This window comes from Telopea speciosissima, chromosome 5, assembly GCF_018873765.1.
Source record: "Telopea speciosissima isolate NSW1024214 ecotype Mountain lineage chromosome 5, Tspe_v1, whole genome shotgun sequence".
Classification (NCBI taxonomy): Eukaryota; Viridiplantae; Streptophyta; class Magnoliopsida; order Proteales; family Proteaceae; genus Telopea; species Telopea speciosissima.
The window spans coordinates 18,026,667-18,043,480 of NC_057920.1; the positions used below are offsets into that span (position 1 = coordinate 18,026,667).

The 16,814-nt window shown below is 38.7% G+C and overlaps 2 protein-coding genes across 3 annotated transcripts; one reads left to right on the top strand and one right to left on the bottom strand.

Annotated features, from left to right (window-relative positions):
* The first annotated feature begins 2,367 nt into the window (after positions 1-2,367).
* On the top strand, positions 2,368-3,457 carry LOC122662007 (uncharacterized protein PAM68-like). The gene has a single exon (XM_043857546.1). The coding sequence runs from the start codon at positions 2,390-2,392 to the stop codon at positions 2,939-2,941; it is 552 nt and encodes a 183-aa protein (XP_043713481.1). The 5' UTR covers positions 2,368-2,389; the 3' UTR covers positions 2,942-3,457.
* A 6,750-nt stretch (positions 3,458-10,207) lies between these two features.
* LOC122662008 (preprotein translocase subunit SECE1) lies at positions 10,208-16,572 on the bottom strand. Of its 2 annotated transcripts, none has more exons than XM_043857547.1 (2): positions 16,528-16,572; positions 10,208-10,990 (listed from the first exon to the last, which is right to left on the bottom strand). In XM_043857547.1, exon 2 carries the CDS (start codon positions 10,986-10,988, stop codon positions 10,467-10,469), a length of 522 nt encoding a protein of 173 aa, XP_043713482.1. In that variant the 5' UTR covers positions 10,989-10,990; positions 16,528-16,572; the 3' UTR covers positions 10,208-10,466. The 2 variants fall into 2 exon arrangements, with proteins under 2 accessions (XP_043713482.1, XP_043713483.1); XM_043857548.1 differs by having other exon boundaries at positions 10,208-10,993; positions 16,528-16,545.
* Positions 16,573-16,814: the final 242 nt, after the last annotated feature.

The window sequence follows — 16,814 nt, forward strand, 5'->3', positions numbered from 1 at the left end:
TCCGTTTGGGCTGAAACTTGACATGTGAGCAGGGGACCTTGGGGTCTACTTATTCGTAAAATTGCAACTCAATCATATCTTCCATTTAGCAAAGGTAGGCACTCAAAAAAGGCTTGGTTATGTGGACTGTCAAACTAGAAAACCTTCTACATATTATTATATGGGAACAGGTTTTTTAGGTGATCTACTTATAAGGTTTTCTAGACGGACTAAATATCTTCCACGTAGCATTTCAAAATGGGCCCAATAAGACCCCAAGGTTCCTTTCTGACATGTTAAGTTTCAACCTGATCGAAGTTTGTCAAGTGGCAAAATAAGGCATTGAATAAATCAGAACTATAATAGGAAGCAAAGGACTTTGAGAGGGTGTATGGACATACATGAGAGGGTATATGATTGAATTTGAGTTTGAAATTTGACATGTGGCTTATCTAGATCATTTACCACACATCCAATGATAAGAATTATCATATCATTCTTTCAAGACCCATAAATGAGAAGGGTCATCAAGATATTCCGTTCCAATCTTGTTTTTCCATGTTTCAAAAAATTGAAAGGTATTTGGTTTTCCATATCTTTGGTATTCTTGGATGGAAGCAACGAGAATAGTTCTTTCAACCATATCAATTCTGACTCTTATATCAAGCACATGAGTTCGACTACCAAGGACCACCAACAATTGATTGTTTAGGGCAAGTTGCTAACATACAATGTGTCATCGTCAACTAGCCAAGTCACATGACATAACAGAAGATTATAACACGATACGCACTATCTTCAAAATTACTAATGGACAACGAATCTTTGCTACTACTTTGCCTATTGATTATGAAATATCTGAACAACAGGTTAATGAAGTAGATCTCCTATTAACAAATTGGCAGAATCTACAAACTCTCCATGCTCCATTTGATATCATTTTTTAAGTAGAATTAATCGAGACATAAAAAATGTTACAAGCTTCATCACCAACCACCTCACCCAACCGAAGATGATGTTAAAGCTTGAAACATCGAGAACATGCAAGAACCATGACTTGAGTCCACGTGATGTATTCCACATCTTTTGGACAAAAACAAGATTCGTTGATGATTGAAACTTCTAAATCAATGAGTAGTAAACAACTATTTATGACACGGTGGACTCCCAATAAAACGACCTCTAAATCAATGAATAGTGAATAACTATTCATAACATTCATTCACTTTTTGTAATAACGTTAAGGGAGTACACGGTCGTGTAAACCGTGTACGTAACTTTTCCCCCCTTTACATTTTGCTTTTCTCCAAAATTACCTCCCTTTATTTTTTGTTTTTCCCCAAAATTACTTTTCATTCATAATTTTCTCTCTCCTCTATTCATCTCTCTCGTCTCTATTCACCTCCTCTCTACAACTACGTGCGGGAGCGACGACGGCCTGCCGGAAGACCAAAATCGAAACCTTTCCCCTTTTATAGCTCTCTGTGAATTGAATCTGCAGAAAAAGAAAGTTTCATTCCCTCCCCTTGCACTAGTGCAGCAATTCTAGTTCCATTGCAAAGATAAGAAGGAAGTTTCTCCCACCACTTGACAAAAGTGGTCTTCTCGAAGAACACATCCCTTCCTAACAGCCCAGCTTGAACCCATCGCGATTCCATCATCTTCCCAAATCGAATTTCCTCATCACCACCGCTGTCTCTCCGACCGCCACTGATTTCACCCAGAAGCCCATAAATAGGAAAGTACGACACGGTGAGCAGTAGCACCGCCGGCGACGCTCTCTGCGATCGGAGAGAATAAATTCTGGTCACAAAAAACTCTCATTTCATTTCTTCCCCTCTTCTCAACCGCCATAGCAAATCAACGAGCTTGCGCACATTGTTCTGAAACTCAAATTTAGAAAATTTCAGTAGCAGAATCTATTTGATGGAGATAAACTTTGAGGTTGGCCGTGAGATCTAATTTTTATATATACAGAGAGATATAAGTTTAGATTTACAGAAAAAAAAACTTACAGGAGCGATTCTCGTTAATTTGCGAGAGATGGAGAAGAAGAAAAAGGGAGCACCCGTGGCAGAGGATCAACTCGAGGTATTTGAATCAATATTCAATAACTTCAATCGCCGACCGCCATTGAAATCATCTGGGAACAAACTGAACGGAGCCGGAGAAGAAGGGGACAAATTCAGGAGAGAACAAATTCCTATTGTTCCTTAATCTTGGACAATTTAGTCAATTAAAAAAAAAAAAGTGGTAACCACAGCAGAGTCTATTCAAGTAATTCAGGAAGAGAGAGAAGTTCAAAATATCTCAATTAACAACCATTCATCGTTTCTAGATAAGATTCTGATGTTGCGTTCACAATACAAACATGGATTGGTGGCAGAACAAGAGCAGATAGCTTCACAACATGGAAACTCTATTTTGGTTAGGAATTCCACCTCTCCATCTTAAGAGAGCTTCCCCTTTTTGTACAGAAAGAAGCCCAACTCTCCTCTTCACCACCGCCAAACACATTCCTTTGATCAATACTCAAAGAACATTGAAACTACAAGTAGAAGCCAAAGGTTTTGGTGGAGACTCAGTTACTGTGTTTGAGAACAAGAGAAGCCAAAGAGATAATAATGGTGAAGATGATGATGATAACGATACGATTCCAAAGGTTATATTCAAGAGAATGATGGTTCGAATCTTGTTCTTCGTGGGCTCTCTCATGGGAATTGGTCTAGCAATGTTACAGGTATTTGATGAACTCAACGAACAACAAGTGTGGGATGTACCACTTTGGCTTCCTTTCTTGATGGCATCACTTGCCTTTGGAACTTCTGGGGTTGGACTTGCTTATGGCACTCTATCTACAAGTTGGGATCCAGAGAAGAAGGGTTCACTTCTTGGGTGGGAAGAAGCTCAACAGAAATGGCCTGAGCTATGGAAGGAAGAAAGGGAAAAAGACAGGGAATAGCAAAACTCACCAGTCCGAGCTCCTTGATGGACGTTTCGATTGATTCCATCTCATTGCCACCAGCACCTGCTGAAGATAGAGGAAGTTGCAGTAGAAGATGCTCTAGATCAACCACATCTTCCTTCCCCAAATTGACTGAGATTTCGTTCCCATATTGCAGATGGTCCTTGAAACTTTACAAGCAACTTCCATGAGTGCTTCTCGATTTTCCAATTGAAGACTATAAAACAACAATTGGAGAATGGCATCTGAGTTCTTGACGGTGAACATTCTTCCCTTCCCTGTGCGGAAAACATAGGTTCCGAAAGGCCTGTAAGGACTAAGCTCGATGAAGCTAGTAACTGTTTGCAACAACGAATTGGTACACCCCATGAATGTGCAAGCGGTGTGGCTGGCAAGGGACGAAGCATTTCTCACTACATCATAGAAGGACGATGATGCTTCTTGAGATCTAGCAATTGATTCCAGCTGGGTTGAGTTGAAGCATAGGAGAAGGGTCTGCAATTTTCCTTTGATGGATGAGAGAGGAGAATAGAGGAGAGACAGAAAATTGTGAATGAAAAGTAATTTTGGGGAAAAGCAAAAAATAAAGGGAGATAATTTTGGAGAAAAGCAAAATGTAAAGGGGAGAAAAGTTACGTACACGATTTACACGACCGTGTACGAAACCTTTCCCCAAATGTTAAATAGAACTTTTGTTTTCTATTTATACGGCTTCTTCCTTTCATTGTAAACAAGTTCTCTTAGGTCCGGTTTGTTTAGTGGAATCAATGGGTGAGATTATTATGGGGATGGGACTCAATCGTTATTGGGGTAAATGACAAGGAAAGGAAAGTAAAGTAATGGAGAACTTCACTTTACCATTACTTCACCAATCCACCAACTTGTTTGGTGTTGTTCAATCCGGGGAGAGAGAGAGAGAGAGAGGGGCCGAATTGCAATGGATTGGGATTTAATAGGTAAACAATAGGTAGAAGAGCAATGAGCATGGAACTGCAAACATTGTCTTCAGGTTCAGGGTAAGAAGCAGAGATGTGTTTGGCCACTAGATAAGAACAGAATTTCTGTTTCAAATTTGTTTTACATCCATTACTTTCTATTTTAAAGATTTGCTTAATCCAGTTAGTAATCATGTTATGTTAGGAAAAAAAATAAAAGAAAACTTCCAAAATTATTCCAAGCTCATTTAACTGTTTTTAAAATTGTGAAATCGGGTTCCCCAACCCCTCCTAGGGTTTTGGTATGTTCCAAAATACCCTCCCAATACCTATTCCCGCCCTCTTTCACCCTGCGGTGAATGAATCTCACAGTTGGTGGAAGGAAACTCATAAAAAAAAAAACAGGTAGAGAAAATTGTGTGTCCCTTCCCTCCTATGTTCCCCATCTTGGTTTAAGAGTTTAAAACAGATTTTTGGAACAATTTTGGAAGTTTATTATTATTTAATTCTTGCTTGGCATGAGTATTAATCAATTTTGGGGACTGAGTAAATCTTTTCAACATGGAAAGTAGTGGATGTAAAACAAATTTGAAATCTACGTATCTTGTAATTTCTGATCTTACAATTACAAAAAGTAAATGATAGTGTTTAACTATTCATATGAATAGTGTCATGAATAGTTATTTACTATTCATTGATTTAGAATGAAATGTTGGTCATTCTAAAGGGAGTCCACCGTGTCATGAGTAGTTGTTTACTATTCATTGATTTAGAAGTCTCCATCTTCCAATAAATCTTGTTATCGTCCAAAAGATACGAGGTCTATCACATGGTTTTCACATTAATGTCACATGGGCTCGAGTCATGGTTCTTGCATGTTCTCGATATTTCTAGCTTCAATATCATTTTCACTGGGTGAGCTTGTTGATCTTTGAGGAGAAGCCTAGAAGAGTCGATTAATTCTTCGACTTCAAACAAAAGTTCATACGGCACGTCTAATTTGTCAAGACGAGCACATTGGTCTATGAGATTATTTACCTCAAGTTCCATATGTGGAGTTGACATATAGTTCATCTCTAAATCAATAACAAAAATGTGTCTTCCATCAGTGTTTCTGAAAGAATTGAAGAAATTTTGGCTACTTCATGGAGTTCAATCAATAAGCCTCTGTAATAAGATTCTGGACAAATTTTTTCGAAACTGTGCTGAGAAACAGCTAAACAATTTTTTTTGAAACCTGTGCTGAGAAACCGTTTTTGACCCGTTTGGTAAACCTGTTCTTGGAAACAATCAAAACCTTTTTTTTTTTGTTAATTAACAAAAGGAATCGGAGAGCTTCTTCCCCAAATCGCAAAACCCTTTGATTCTTACAGGTGGTTGCGACTGTTAACAACTCAAAGAAGAAATTCGAGAAAAATAGTGGGAATCTTGCATGTAACGATAATGGGTTTGTGGTTGAAGAGGAAAAGGAGTGGAGTGACGAGGATTTTGAGCTGCTGACGAAACAAATATCAAAGCACCCTGTTGGAGAGCCGAAACGATGGGAATTGATAGCTGAAGCACCCTTAGACAAGAAAAGACTACATGCAAATCGCAGTCAAGGTTTAATCATCGTCTTTTCTACAATTTGAACTCAAGAATCTCAGAGATTTCATGTTCAAATCTCTAATTGTGTTGAAAGGGGGATTAAGGAAATTGAGGTTGTGAGAGATCTACATAGAAATCGCATAGAAGGTTTATAATCTCAGAGTTTTCAGCTAGAGAGCTCCGATTGTTCAAAGGAAATGAGACTGTGAGAGATTATAGAGAAATCAGAGAGAACGTTAATGGAAGTGAAGCGGAGAACCGCTCAATCTCTGGTGAAGAGCGATGGAGGAGATCTGAACTTCGTTGGAGGTTCCTGCAGCAGAGCGATGGAGGATCTGAACTTCGTTGGAGATTCCCGCAGCAGAGCGATGGAGGAGATCTAAACTTCGTTGGAGGTTCCCGCAGCTTGTGAGAGGGGTAAGTTGATGGGAAAAATCGATTTTGGATAGTTTTATCGGGCACAGTTTTTACAACTTGTGCTTAGAAACGACAGAACATGTTGGACATGTTCTGTCAAAAGTCTTCCAGGGAGCATAAATTTTGATTTATGTTTCCAAAAACACTTCGTTATCAAGCGGTTTTTGGGTGTTTTCTCGTTTCTCATAATGGAAAAACACCAGAAACTGTTTATTGTAAGGTTATCAAGCGGGCTCATCATCTTCCATTTTTTCTGGACCAATGAAGTCATTTTCGAATGCTAAATCCAACTGCCGGCCAGATCTTATAGGGTTGAAAGAATTTTTCTCTTTGTCAGCAACCAATAGAACAAAATTTTGAAAACCAAATATCATTCACACTTCCAATGCTTTGTTGCATGCAGGATCATGGTTTTAATAAAAGTCGAAAAATACATGAGGTGTTGCCATGAATTACTTCGAAAAACAATAATTTCAACTACTCCCCATTCGATTGAATGAAGATCCCATATTTCATGTTCAAGATAAAAAAAAATCAATTTATGATTATTCAACTGATTTTTATAAATAAACTTGTAATATTTTTTAAAAATATTTTTAAGTTTATAATATTGTTCCTTATCACAAAAATGTTTTATTTTTACAAATATTTCGGATGGAAATAAATATTTTGCTTTTTCATATAATCAAATTTGTTTAATCCGCTGGAAAATAGGATAAGCAGATAAGCTTTCAAGGTGCTTAGAAAGCTTGAGAAATTCATTGATTTTATCCAAAAACAAAAAATCATCATCTCAATTTGTCTTTTTAACAATACTGAAAATGAGTTTTTGAAAAGCTGTCTTTTTCACAATGTTTCAGATACTTTACTAAGATGTTGTCTAAAACGTTTTTTACTTTCCTGTAACATGAGTTCGGACCAGGATCCTCTGCAGTACCGGCACTGCCGCCCCACCGGTACTGCAGAGGATTTTAATTGGTTGTTTGGACCCATATCTGGTCGCCCCTTTCTTGCGATAACTACTTTAGCTTTGTTCCCTGCTCAAGTAATCAGCTAAACAAAATTTTCATATTGACAAATAAAATTGTACCATCTTATCCTTCTAGGATTCTCTTCACCCCTTTTGGATTTAAGAAAAGCTTGATTATCCGTTCAAATATGAAAATTTTCTGACACTAGAAAATATGAAATCTTTAATATCAGGGGATTTTGAATTTGTCCACAAGGCCAATTACTACTCTATCCAAGACATCCAGGGGATGGGTGAACATGACTTTAACTCATGAAAATGGATTTTTTAACTTGTAGTGTACTTGTTCACAGGTGGACTAAGAGCAAGTATGCCTATCTCAACCAACCAGCCATTGAGCCTATGGAGACCCCGAAACAGTCAACTTTCATTCCCAATTTTTGCTGTTACATGGGCCCTTCACCTTGCTCTGCATCACTTGGGGTTTTCTAGACATCTCTAGCTCACGGCTTTAAAATGCGTCATACCAAACAAGGAATGACATAGCATATATCTTCACATATCTAAGCGATGTAGGATTTTCTGTGGTTCTATACTATAGAGATGGTTTTGAACTGCTTAATTATATGATGAAGAAACCACCATGTAAAGCCTCTATTGTTTTCATGTGTTTCTTCCTTCCAAAAGTTTCCAATTTTTTATTTCTTCACTATATACCTCTCCATGGTTTTGTACGTAAGGTAAGATGTTGCCCGTGTGTACCACGATTGTTGTAATGATCAAAAAAAAAAATTTCATTCATGTGTAATGGTGGACCAGATAGATAGCATGTAAAACACAGTTTCCAGTTTTGGTTTTTTTTTGGGTTTCATTGATCTCATCTTTGAGCATCCCCAATAAACTTAGACAGTGTTTCTGTATTTGTATCTCAAACTTGCCAATAGAAATTTTTATTTTTCTCGATATAGTTTTCCAGAATATGTTCTGTTCTTGTTGTCGAAAGGAGTCTGGTCCCTCGCACAAAAATCCTCTCCAGCATGCCAGTGCATCCAGCACGCATCTAACGGCTAGAGCTGTCCTTGGGCCATTTGCCGAACAGCTTCAGCTACCCGATATGCTGGAGAGGATCCAGGCCCTCTGTGAAGAAGAAAGGAAAGTTACTCTCCAACTATGATGCTTATCCAGCATATGTCCTTTGGCGGAAAATTTGTTCGATTTTATCGATGACGACGAAATAGGCAAGCTTTACCGACAAATCCAGGGAACATGTTAGGACCAAATGGGAAGTAAAATTTGTTAAGATCTTTCCGGGAATGCAGGGGATCTTGGTAAAAATTCCCATGAAACAAATTTTACAAAGTTCAATATAAACAGTGGAAAATTTAATTTTACCGTAAAATTTTTATTTCACCTATTTTTGCCAAAACAAATCGAACCAGGTTTGGCAAATCGAACCAGAGGCTCTGATTGTTTCGGTGTAAAATTTTACATGCAAATTTCTACAGTGACAAATTTTTTGAAAATTTTTCAAATGTTTGTTTTGTGTGAGGTAACATATGATGACAAGTTTTCAGGCTTTCGTTATAACCTTGTACAAGCTGCAACTGATGGTTCAGCTATTTTATCAAACACTTGATGTGCACGCTTGACATCCACTCGTGCCAATTCAATTCGGAAGCTCAAGCCCATGGGCTATCTCATACTTTTGTTCCCTGTTCAACTTGCACTCTATGCCGAACACAACGTACGCATTGTACTCCTTCCATCCAATGTTGCTGATATGATCCATGGAATTGAGATCGCTGGGCAAATACAAAAAAGTGTGCAACAGATCTAACCATGGCAAGGCAACAATCAATCAAAGGTTTAAAACAGACTGCAAATGACTAACCACAGCAATTGAAGAAGCCGAAAATGACTAACCATCCTTAGTAACGAAGGGGTAATCAGAGCCACTGGGATTGATGAACCAACCAGTCCCAATAGCCAACCTCCTTCAAGGGGGTAATCAAAGGAACAGCAAATGATAAACCAGAACAATTAGAACACAACATGAGCATGTTAGCGACCATGGTTGGACCCCTGTAGGTGATGATGAGATTGGCCTTGGTGATCATTCGGATGTTACCCATGGAAGCAAAGACCCAGTGTTTCCTTCTTGATCTTGATCCCGTCTCTTCCCTCCTTCAAGGGGTTAATAAGAGGTACTCACCAGGAGATGCTAATTGCTACCCCAGTTTCGAAGATCATAAACAACTTTTTAGTATTCCCTGATAATTAATCTAACTGCTAAGTTATTGTTGAGCAGAAATATCACTTTGTGGCCTGGATTTGGTATATCAGCTGTTTCGTTTGAGCAGCAAATATCGTTCTTTTTGCTGTCAATAATGCTGTAGTTTACTTTGGCTTGAGGTTAAGAGGAGCTTAGTAGATCAGAATATTAAGTAAAGTACAGAATGTCCACTGATTTGGGGGGTTCCTATTCCTCAAGTAGAGATTTCTACTTGCATCTCCCTTATCAAGGGTTCAATTCATATTGTTCTTCGATAATTAAATTTACTTAGGCTGTGCTTGTTTTCCCATAAATAATTTAAAGAAAAATAATTATTATTTATAAATTTTATTTTAAAGTTTTCATTTTTTCCTATCGTTTGAATTTTTTTTTCTTTTCTGTTGGACATGACAGAGTGAGAAAAAGAATCCACGATATGACAAGGATAGTCTTCCATGGATGCCAAGAGTATCAATGACCAAAATGCCATCATTAGTTTAGTAAACCATCCTGGATTTTGAATTGCATACAGTAAAATATTTCCCCCCCTTTCTAATGCTTATACAGGTTTTTATTGGTTTTCAACAGATTTCGTACAATATTTTACAGCGAAAAAAATGCAGTAAATACTACTCAATACAATGATATGAGACTATGGTTTCCTGAATTAGGTTCTGATTGCTTTAACTTTTGAAGTTCTCAATTCAAGGACCTTGTATTAACCACAAATATCAGGAGGATCAGGTGTGTGGCATATCCAATGATTGGCAATAACTTTTCATCCAGATTTACTGGAGCCAATACAATCCCAGATTCCAGCAGTTACATTCTTTGCTCTGTTAATCCCCACACCTTCCAAATTACAAACTTTTCATGCAGATTTAGTTGGACCCCATTTCAGTTATGTTGCTCAACATGTTAAGGATTTCATGCTTGTATTCTAAGCATTGAACAAAAATTGCCTTAAAAGTTGCTAAGTTGCAATCAATTCTCAAACTTTTAAGTCTCCATACGAGGGAATCGGATCAAGTGATGTAGACAATATGTTCTGTAGATAAATTGTTCGCAAAGTTTGAATGTCAATGGAACTACCATTCAGCAGCAGGCAGATTTTTGGACCATTAACCATTCTTAAGGGGCTGTCCAGGAAAAATCCAGCAAGTTCTGAAATACACAATGTGATTGCAAGAGGCAGGTATAACATCCAACTATCCAACTGATTTCACCTGAACTGCCCCCAACTTTTTCCCAATATTTAAAGCAATATAAAAAAGAGAGAACAAAAATCATAAAGGGAAAATCAACATACTTACACGTGTCTTCTAAGTTTTATTGTTATCCTCAGCTGAAGAAGTCCTGGACTCCTCTGCCGGCAAAGACTCGATCGGAGAGCTCAGCCAAGACGGCATTAACAGTAAGCAATACAATGCTTGACCCGGCAATCACACCCAACACGACGCCTGTAGTCCCCAAAACCTTTCCAAACGCAGGCCACTCAATCTCCCGTATCTCCTCCGCTACTCCTCTCCACAGATCTCCCCCCTTTCCCTCTTCTCTCTCCCTCGCCTTCATTGCTTCCTTGATCTCCGAGGCTATTTCCGTCATTTTAGCTCCCCTACTCGGGTTTGCATCTTCCATTCCAGTGCTGCTGCTCTTCGTCTCAGACAACATGGTCTCTTGTTTCTCTTCTTCTTCGATGGCATGGATAGGACGACAAGGTCTCCTCATTCTCATGGATTTGAACTGAAGACTGCAAGAACCCTTACTGGCAAGTGTCGCCCTATATAGTACGGGAAGATCTGGGTGACTGACACAGGTGGGGCTAGATGTGGAGGAAACCATGAATCGCAGGGAGAGTGCCATTTCTGCTACGAGCAATGTTGCAGTTCGGGGGAGGGGGGGGAAGCATCATAAGTTTGGGTATGGCAAAAAAGGGGTACAGATACATGCAGGTATTAAACGGACTAGACGACAATAATATTTTTTTTAAATCCAGCATAAAAAAGCGCGTACTACAGTAATACAGTTCCTCTATAAAAGTCCGGGAATCAAAATATGGGCATATATTCACTATGCAACAGACATGTACATCACCTAATAAACAAAATAATAGCATGTAGACAATGATTTAATCAAAAGGAAACCTCACATAGACACAATATAATAGCTGAATACTTAATCCCCTATCAATATTTTTGGATCATAATTGTTTTTCCCTCTACAATACGTTTTGTTTAGACTTTAGACACAATATACAAAAAATAAAATATTGTCTCCCCCCCTTCAAAAAAAAATTACATTTTTTGAATCCTCAAGCTTTGGAGTTTAGGTGTTTTTGTGTACTATCAGGTGGATACATCTATAGTCTATTGAGTCCCTATCCCAAGTATGCACTATTCTAAAGATATTTTGTTTCTACATTTGTTTAGTTATCAGGTTGACGATATACCTTGCATTCTTGCATTTTAGTGGGAAAAGCTTTGACCCATGACACACTGCCATTATTTTTTTTAAGAACTGTTATACAAGGCAGAATTTGTAACACTAATTTGTGATACGGTAATAGATAAATACTTGTAGTAGCACAACAACCGCAGAAGGACACGAACCAGAAAAGATAATTCCGAGCAACACACACAGCGACAAGCACGATCAGGTTGAGTTGAGTTGAGTCGCATCAGACAGATACTCTCCTTAAGGTTTTAGATGCCCCACCTCTACAAACAGGGTTGGCCTTGCACCTAGCCCTCCAAGATGAAACAACTCACTAAACGTATAGGTTCACAGTACCTAATACGAATACAATAGGATTCCAAAGGCAATACTATCACTCTGCTTTACAAGAAAATAAAGTAAAGAAAACAGTCTCTGGAATGGACAATCGCAGAGACATAAATCGTTTTTTGTTGATGTGTAAAATGTTAGGCAAGTTATGGTATAATGGTATATATAGGGTTCAAATACCCTTTCATAAAGGGGTATACCCATACGTATACATGTAGCCTATACGTACAGGAAGGTACGAATCCAAGGGGAGGTGTGTTTATACATATTCCTCCATGTACAAGGAGGTATTCATTCATGGGGTTGTGTCTATTCGTATACGTGTACATTGTATACGAATATGGTACACATGGGTGAACCAAGTTTCAGAAAAAACTCAAATGCAAAGCTTTCACTATCCAAAAAGAAGGTTTTGCCCACACCCACACCCACACCCCGACCCCAACCCCGTCCCCGGCCACAACCCCGACCACAGCCACGGCCTGGCTCGGCACACGCGCGCAATTCAAAAGCACCCCAGGGGCCCCCACACACAAGAGAGAAGGGTGACTACCCTTCCAAGAGGCTCATACCCTTAAGAAACCAACCATATATATATACCACTCAAGTTACAACCCCACAACCAATGTGGGACCATTCTTGAGCTTCAAGTTGCCTCTTGCACAAAGTACACAACAAATTCAAACCCAAAAAATGGAGGGAAGGTAAAGAGGAGGGAATGTTCAAAAAAGCACTTTTTGAAATTTTAAACAAAAAAACATTATAATAAAATAATATAACAATAATTCCCTCACAAGTTTCAAAATAGTGATACATAACGAGTGCTAAGCATATTAAACATAGTAGGACACATCGTTGCAGATGTCTTCAAAACTTGAACCTACATTAGATCTGATGAACTACGATACAGAGTACGGGTGAAGTCAGACTTCTTGAACCTTTCCTCATCGGCGTAGCCGACTAGTTCACCAGCCACATCCTACCAGTCGACCGTTTGTGATATCCCTTTTATGACGATTGACATTTTTAACTGGCCTTGTCCCCTATCTTGGTCTCATAGATGTTTAGAGAATTCACCCATAAAACTCCCATCGGTAGGCAGCCTCACCTCCTACATCTATTTAGGTCAGTCCATAGTGTGCACCACAGTTAACACCCCCCACATTACATGAGATCCGACTTGATTAAGAGTCTATAAAACTCATCCTCCTTACTTTGTGGTGGTACTATTTTCCTATCTACCTAAAATGAGTTAATATATAGTAGTACTAAACAAGTCATCCAGTGATTTCGTTTGTACCCTTTGAACCTAATTCAGGAATTTACCTCTTCACATAGGGTAGGTGTCCATCACATGACCTATGTCACAGGCCTTAAGCTCATTCCCTTAGATAAATCATGAATTACTTTTGTAGGCAATAGTTTTATGAAAACATCAACTAAATTGCGTTTAGATTTCACGAAGTCAATAGCTATTGTTCCTTCATTAATATACTGCCTTACAAAATTATGTCTTAGGCGGATGTGGCGTTTCTTTCCATTGTACATTCTATTTTTAGCTTTAGCCATTGCCGCTTGATTATCACAATAAAGTGATATCGAAGGCAACGGTTTTGGCCACAATGGGATATCTGCCATTAAAGTTCTGAGCCACTCTGCTTTAGTTCCCGCCTTTTCCAAAACTATAAACTCAGCTTCCATGGTGGATCCTGTTCCACAGGATTGCTTTACCGATTTCCACGAAATCGCTCCACTTCCTAGTGTGAAAATATATCCACTAGTTGCTAACGTTTCCTTGTATCCGAAGTCCAATTAGCATCACAATAGCCCTCTAACACGGCCGGTTTTCCGCTATAGTGAAGACCATAGTCTATAGTTCCCTTTAGATATCGCAATAGTCTTATCATGGCATGTCAATGCTCTATACTTGGATTATGAGTATATTGACTCAATTTTCCTACCGTTAAAGTGATATCTGGTCTAGTGCAGTTCATTAGATATGTAACTAAACCAATAATTTGTGAATATTTCTTTTGGGAGACAGGTTCCCCCAAATTCTTTTGTAAAAAACAATTAATTTCCAAAGGTGTTTTAACTGGCGATAAATCATAATAATCATACTTTTTGAGTATATTTTCGACATAATGGGATTGAGATAATATAATCTCCTTTTCCTTTCTGATGATCTTAATGCCAAGAATGATATCAACCTCGCCCATGTCCTTTGTATCAAATTTAGACATCAGAAAACTTTTGGTTTGTTTTACTATGTCTAAATCTGTTCCCATTATCAACATGTCATCAACATAAAGTACGATGAACACACCTTTACCTTTATAGAACTTGCTATACAAGCACCTATCCACATCATTTATGAGAAAACCATTTGATATAAGTACCGAATCAAGTTTTTCATGCCACTGTTTTGGAGCTTGTTTTAATCTACAAAGTTATTGAACCAACTTACACACCTTGTGTTCTTGTCCAGACACAGTATAACCTTCCAGTTGTTTGATGTATAATTCTTCAACCAAGTCGCCATTTAGAAATGTTGTTTTCACGTCCATTTGGTGTATCACCAAATGATACATAGACGCAGCAGCCATCATTACTTGCATAGTAGTTATTCTTGTTACCGGAGCAAATGTGTCGAAGTAATCTATGTTTTTCTTTTGTCTAAAGCCTTCTACTAATAAACAGGCTTTAAACTTATCACTCGTTATGTATCACTATTTTGAAACTTGTGGGGGAATTGTTGTAATATTATTTTATTATAATGGTTTTTTTGTCAAAGTTTCAAAAAGTGCTTTTTTGAACATTCCCTCCTCTGTACCTTCCCTCCATTTTTTGGGTTTGAATTTTTTGTGTATTTTGTGCAAGAGGCAACTTGAAGCTCAAGAATAGTCCCACATTGGTTGTGGGGTTGTAACTTGAGTGATATATATATATATATATATATATGGTTGGTTTCTTAAGGGTGTGAGCCTCTTGGAGGGGTAGTCACCCTTCTCTCTTGTATGTGGGGGGTCCCTGGGGTGCTTTTGAATTGTGCGCGCGCACGCGCCGAGCCGGGTCGGGCCAGGCTGTGGGCGGGGTCGGGGTCGGGGTCAGGGTCAGGGTCAGGGTCAGGGTCAAGGTCGGGGTCGGAGGTGTGGGTGTGGGTGTGGGTGTGGGCAAAACCTTCCTTTTGGATAGTGAAAGTTTTGCATTTGAGTTTTTTCTAAAACTTGGTTCACCCATGTGTACCATATCGTATACGATGTACACGTATACGAATAGACACAACCCCATGAATTGATACCTCCCTGTACGTGGAGGAATACGTATAAACACACCTCCCCCTGGATTCGTACCTTCATGTACATATAGGTATACATGTATACATATAGGTATACCCCTTCATGAAAGGGTATTGAACCCTATATATACTATGACTTGCCTAACATTTTACACATCAACAGAAAACGATTTCTGTCTCTGCAATTGTCCATTCCAGAGACACTTCTCTTTACTGTATTTTCTTATAAAGCAGAGTGATAGTATAACCTTTGGAATACTATTGTACTCGTATTAGGTACTACAAACCCATACGTTTAGTGAGTTGTTTCATCTTGGAGGGCTAGGTGCAAGGTCAACCCTGTTTGTAGAGGTGGGGCATCTAAAACCTTAAGGAGAGTATCTATCTAATATGACTCAACTAAACCTGATCGTGCTTGTCGTTGTGCGTGTTGCTTGGAATTATCTTTTCTGGCTCGTGTCCTTCTGCGGTTGTTGTGCTACTACAGGTATTTATCTATTACCGTATCACAAATTAGTCTTACAAATTCTGCCTTGTATAACAATAAGAACCGCTTCCTAGTTTTTTGTTAATCTTGTTCACCATTTTTGCTAACTGATTGCTAATTTCAGCTGGGATTTAGTAAGGGGTGAATTTTCTTAAAAAAGATTGTAGCTAGGCCGCTAGGGTGTGGGAGCCTGGGAGGGTTAAAACTAGTGAACTTGTTATGTTAATTCTGTTCACCATTTTTACTATCGGATTGCTGATTTCAGCTGGGATTTAGTAAGGGGTGAACTTTTCTTAAAAAGATTGTGGCTAGGATGTGAGAGCCTGGGAGGGTTACATCTAGTGAAGTTGTGGATGATGTATGACTCCAAGTCCTCTCCAATTCTTAGTGGTGCATGCAAGTTTATCTAGATTGGCTTAGTTGGATTTTAACTCTGAAGAAATATAGAAAATGCAGTTCCAAACTAGGGAATCTGGAACTGAATAGCAGAACCAGGTTCACCAAAACAGAGAACTATGACTGTTCAAGGTTTGATTTTCTGGTCAAGTGATCTCTACGAGCAGAATAAATACCAAATATTTCAGATGGCTAGATGAGCTTGTGCAGACAAATCCTAGTACTACTAGAAAGCAAATAGCAGTACTAGAACTAGCAGCAGATCAACAACTCAAACGCAGCAGAACAAATCAGAATTTTAGAGAACAGATAATCAGAAACTAGAACATATAAGTGAAGCAGAACAGAGCAGTATTCTCGTTGCTATGCTCAGAACAAACTAGTAGAAAATACTTAGCAGAACAGGGGTCGGAGACTGGAGAGTCAGAGATACTTACAGAGAGGAAGGCGCCGCTGCAATCCACTGCGAACGGAGACGGAGAAGAGGAAGTGGGCTCAATATTCAATAATATTCAATAGTCGATACCATTAGATGGAGATTCGCTGCTGCAACCGTGACCGGAATGAATTTAGGGTTCCAAAGTCCAAACCAGAAATAGGGGATTGAGGGTTTTGGCCTTCTGGGGTTTCGATTCGTTTTTCGTGGTTTTTCTCTTTTAGGTCGTTATCCATGTAACAACAATATTTGGAATTTGGATAAACGATATGATAAGATGGTTTGACG

Excerpts from the sequence above, each read along its gene's own strand:
- LOC122662007 (XM_043857546.1), top strand. The coding sequence starts at position 2,390 with ATGGAAACTCTATTTTGGTTAGGAATTCCACCTCTCCATCTTAAGAGA.
- LOC122662008 (XM_043857547.1), bottom strand. The coding sequence starts at position 10,988 with ATGGCACTCTCCCTGCGATTCATGGTTTCCTCCACATCTAGCCCCACC.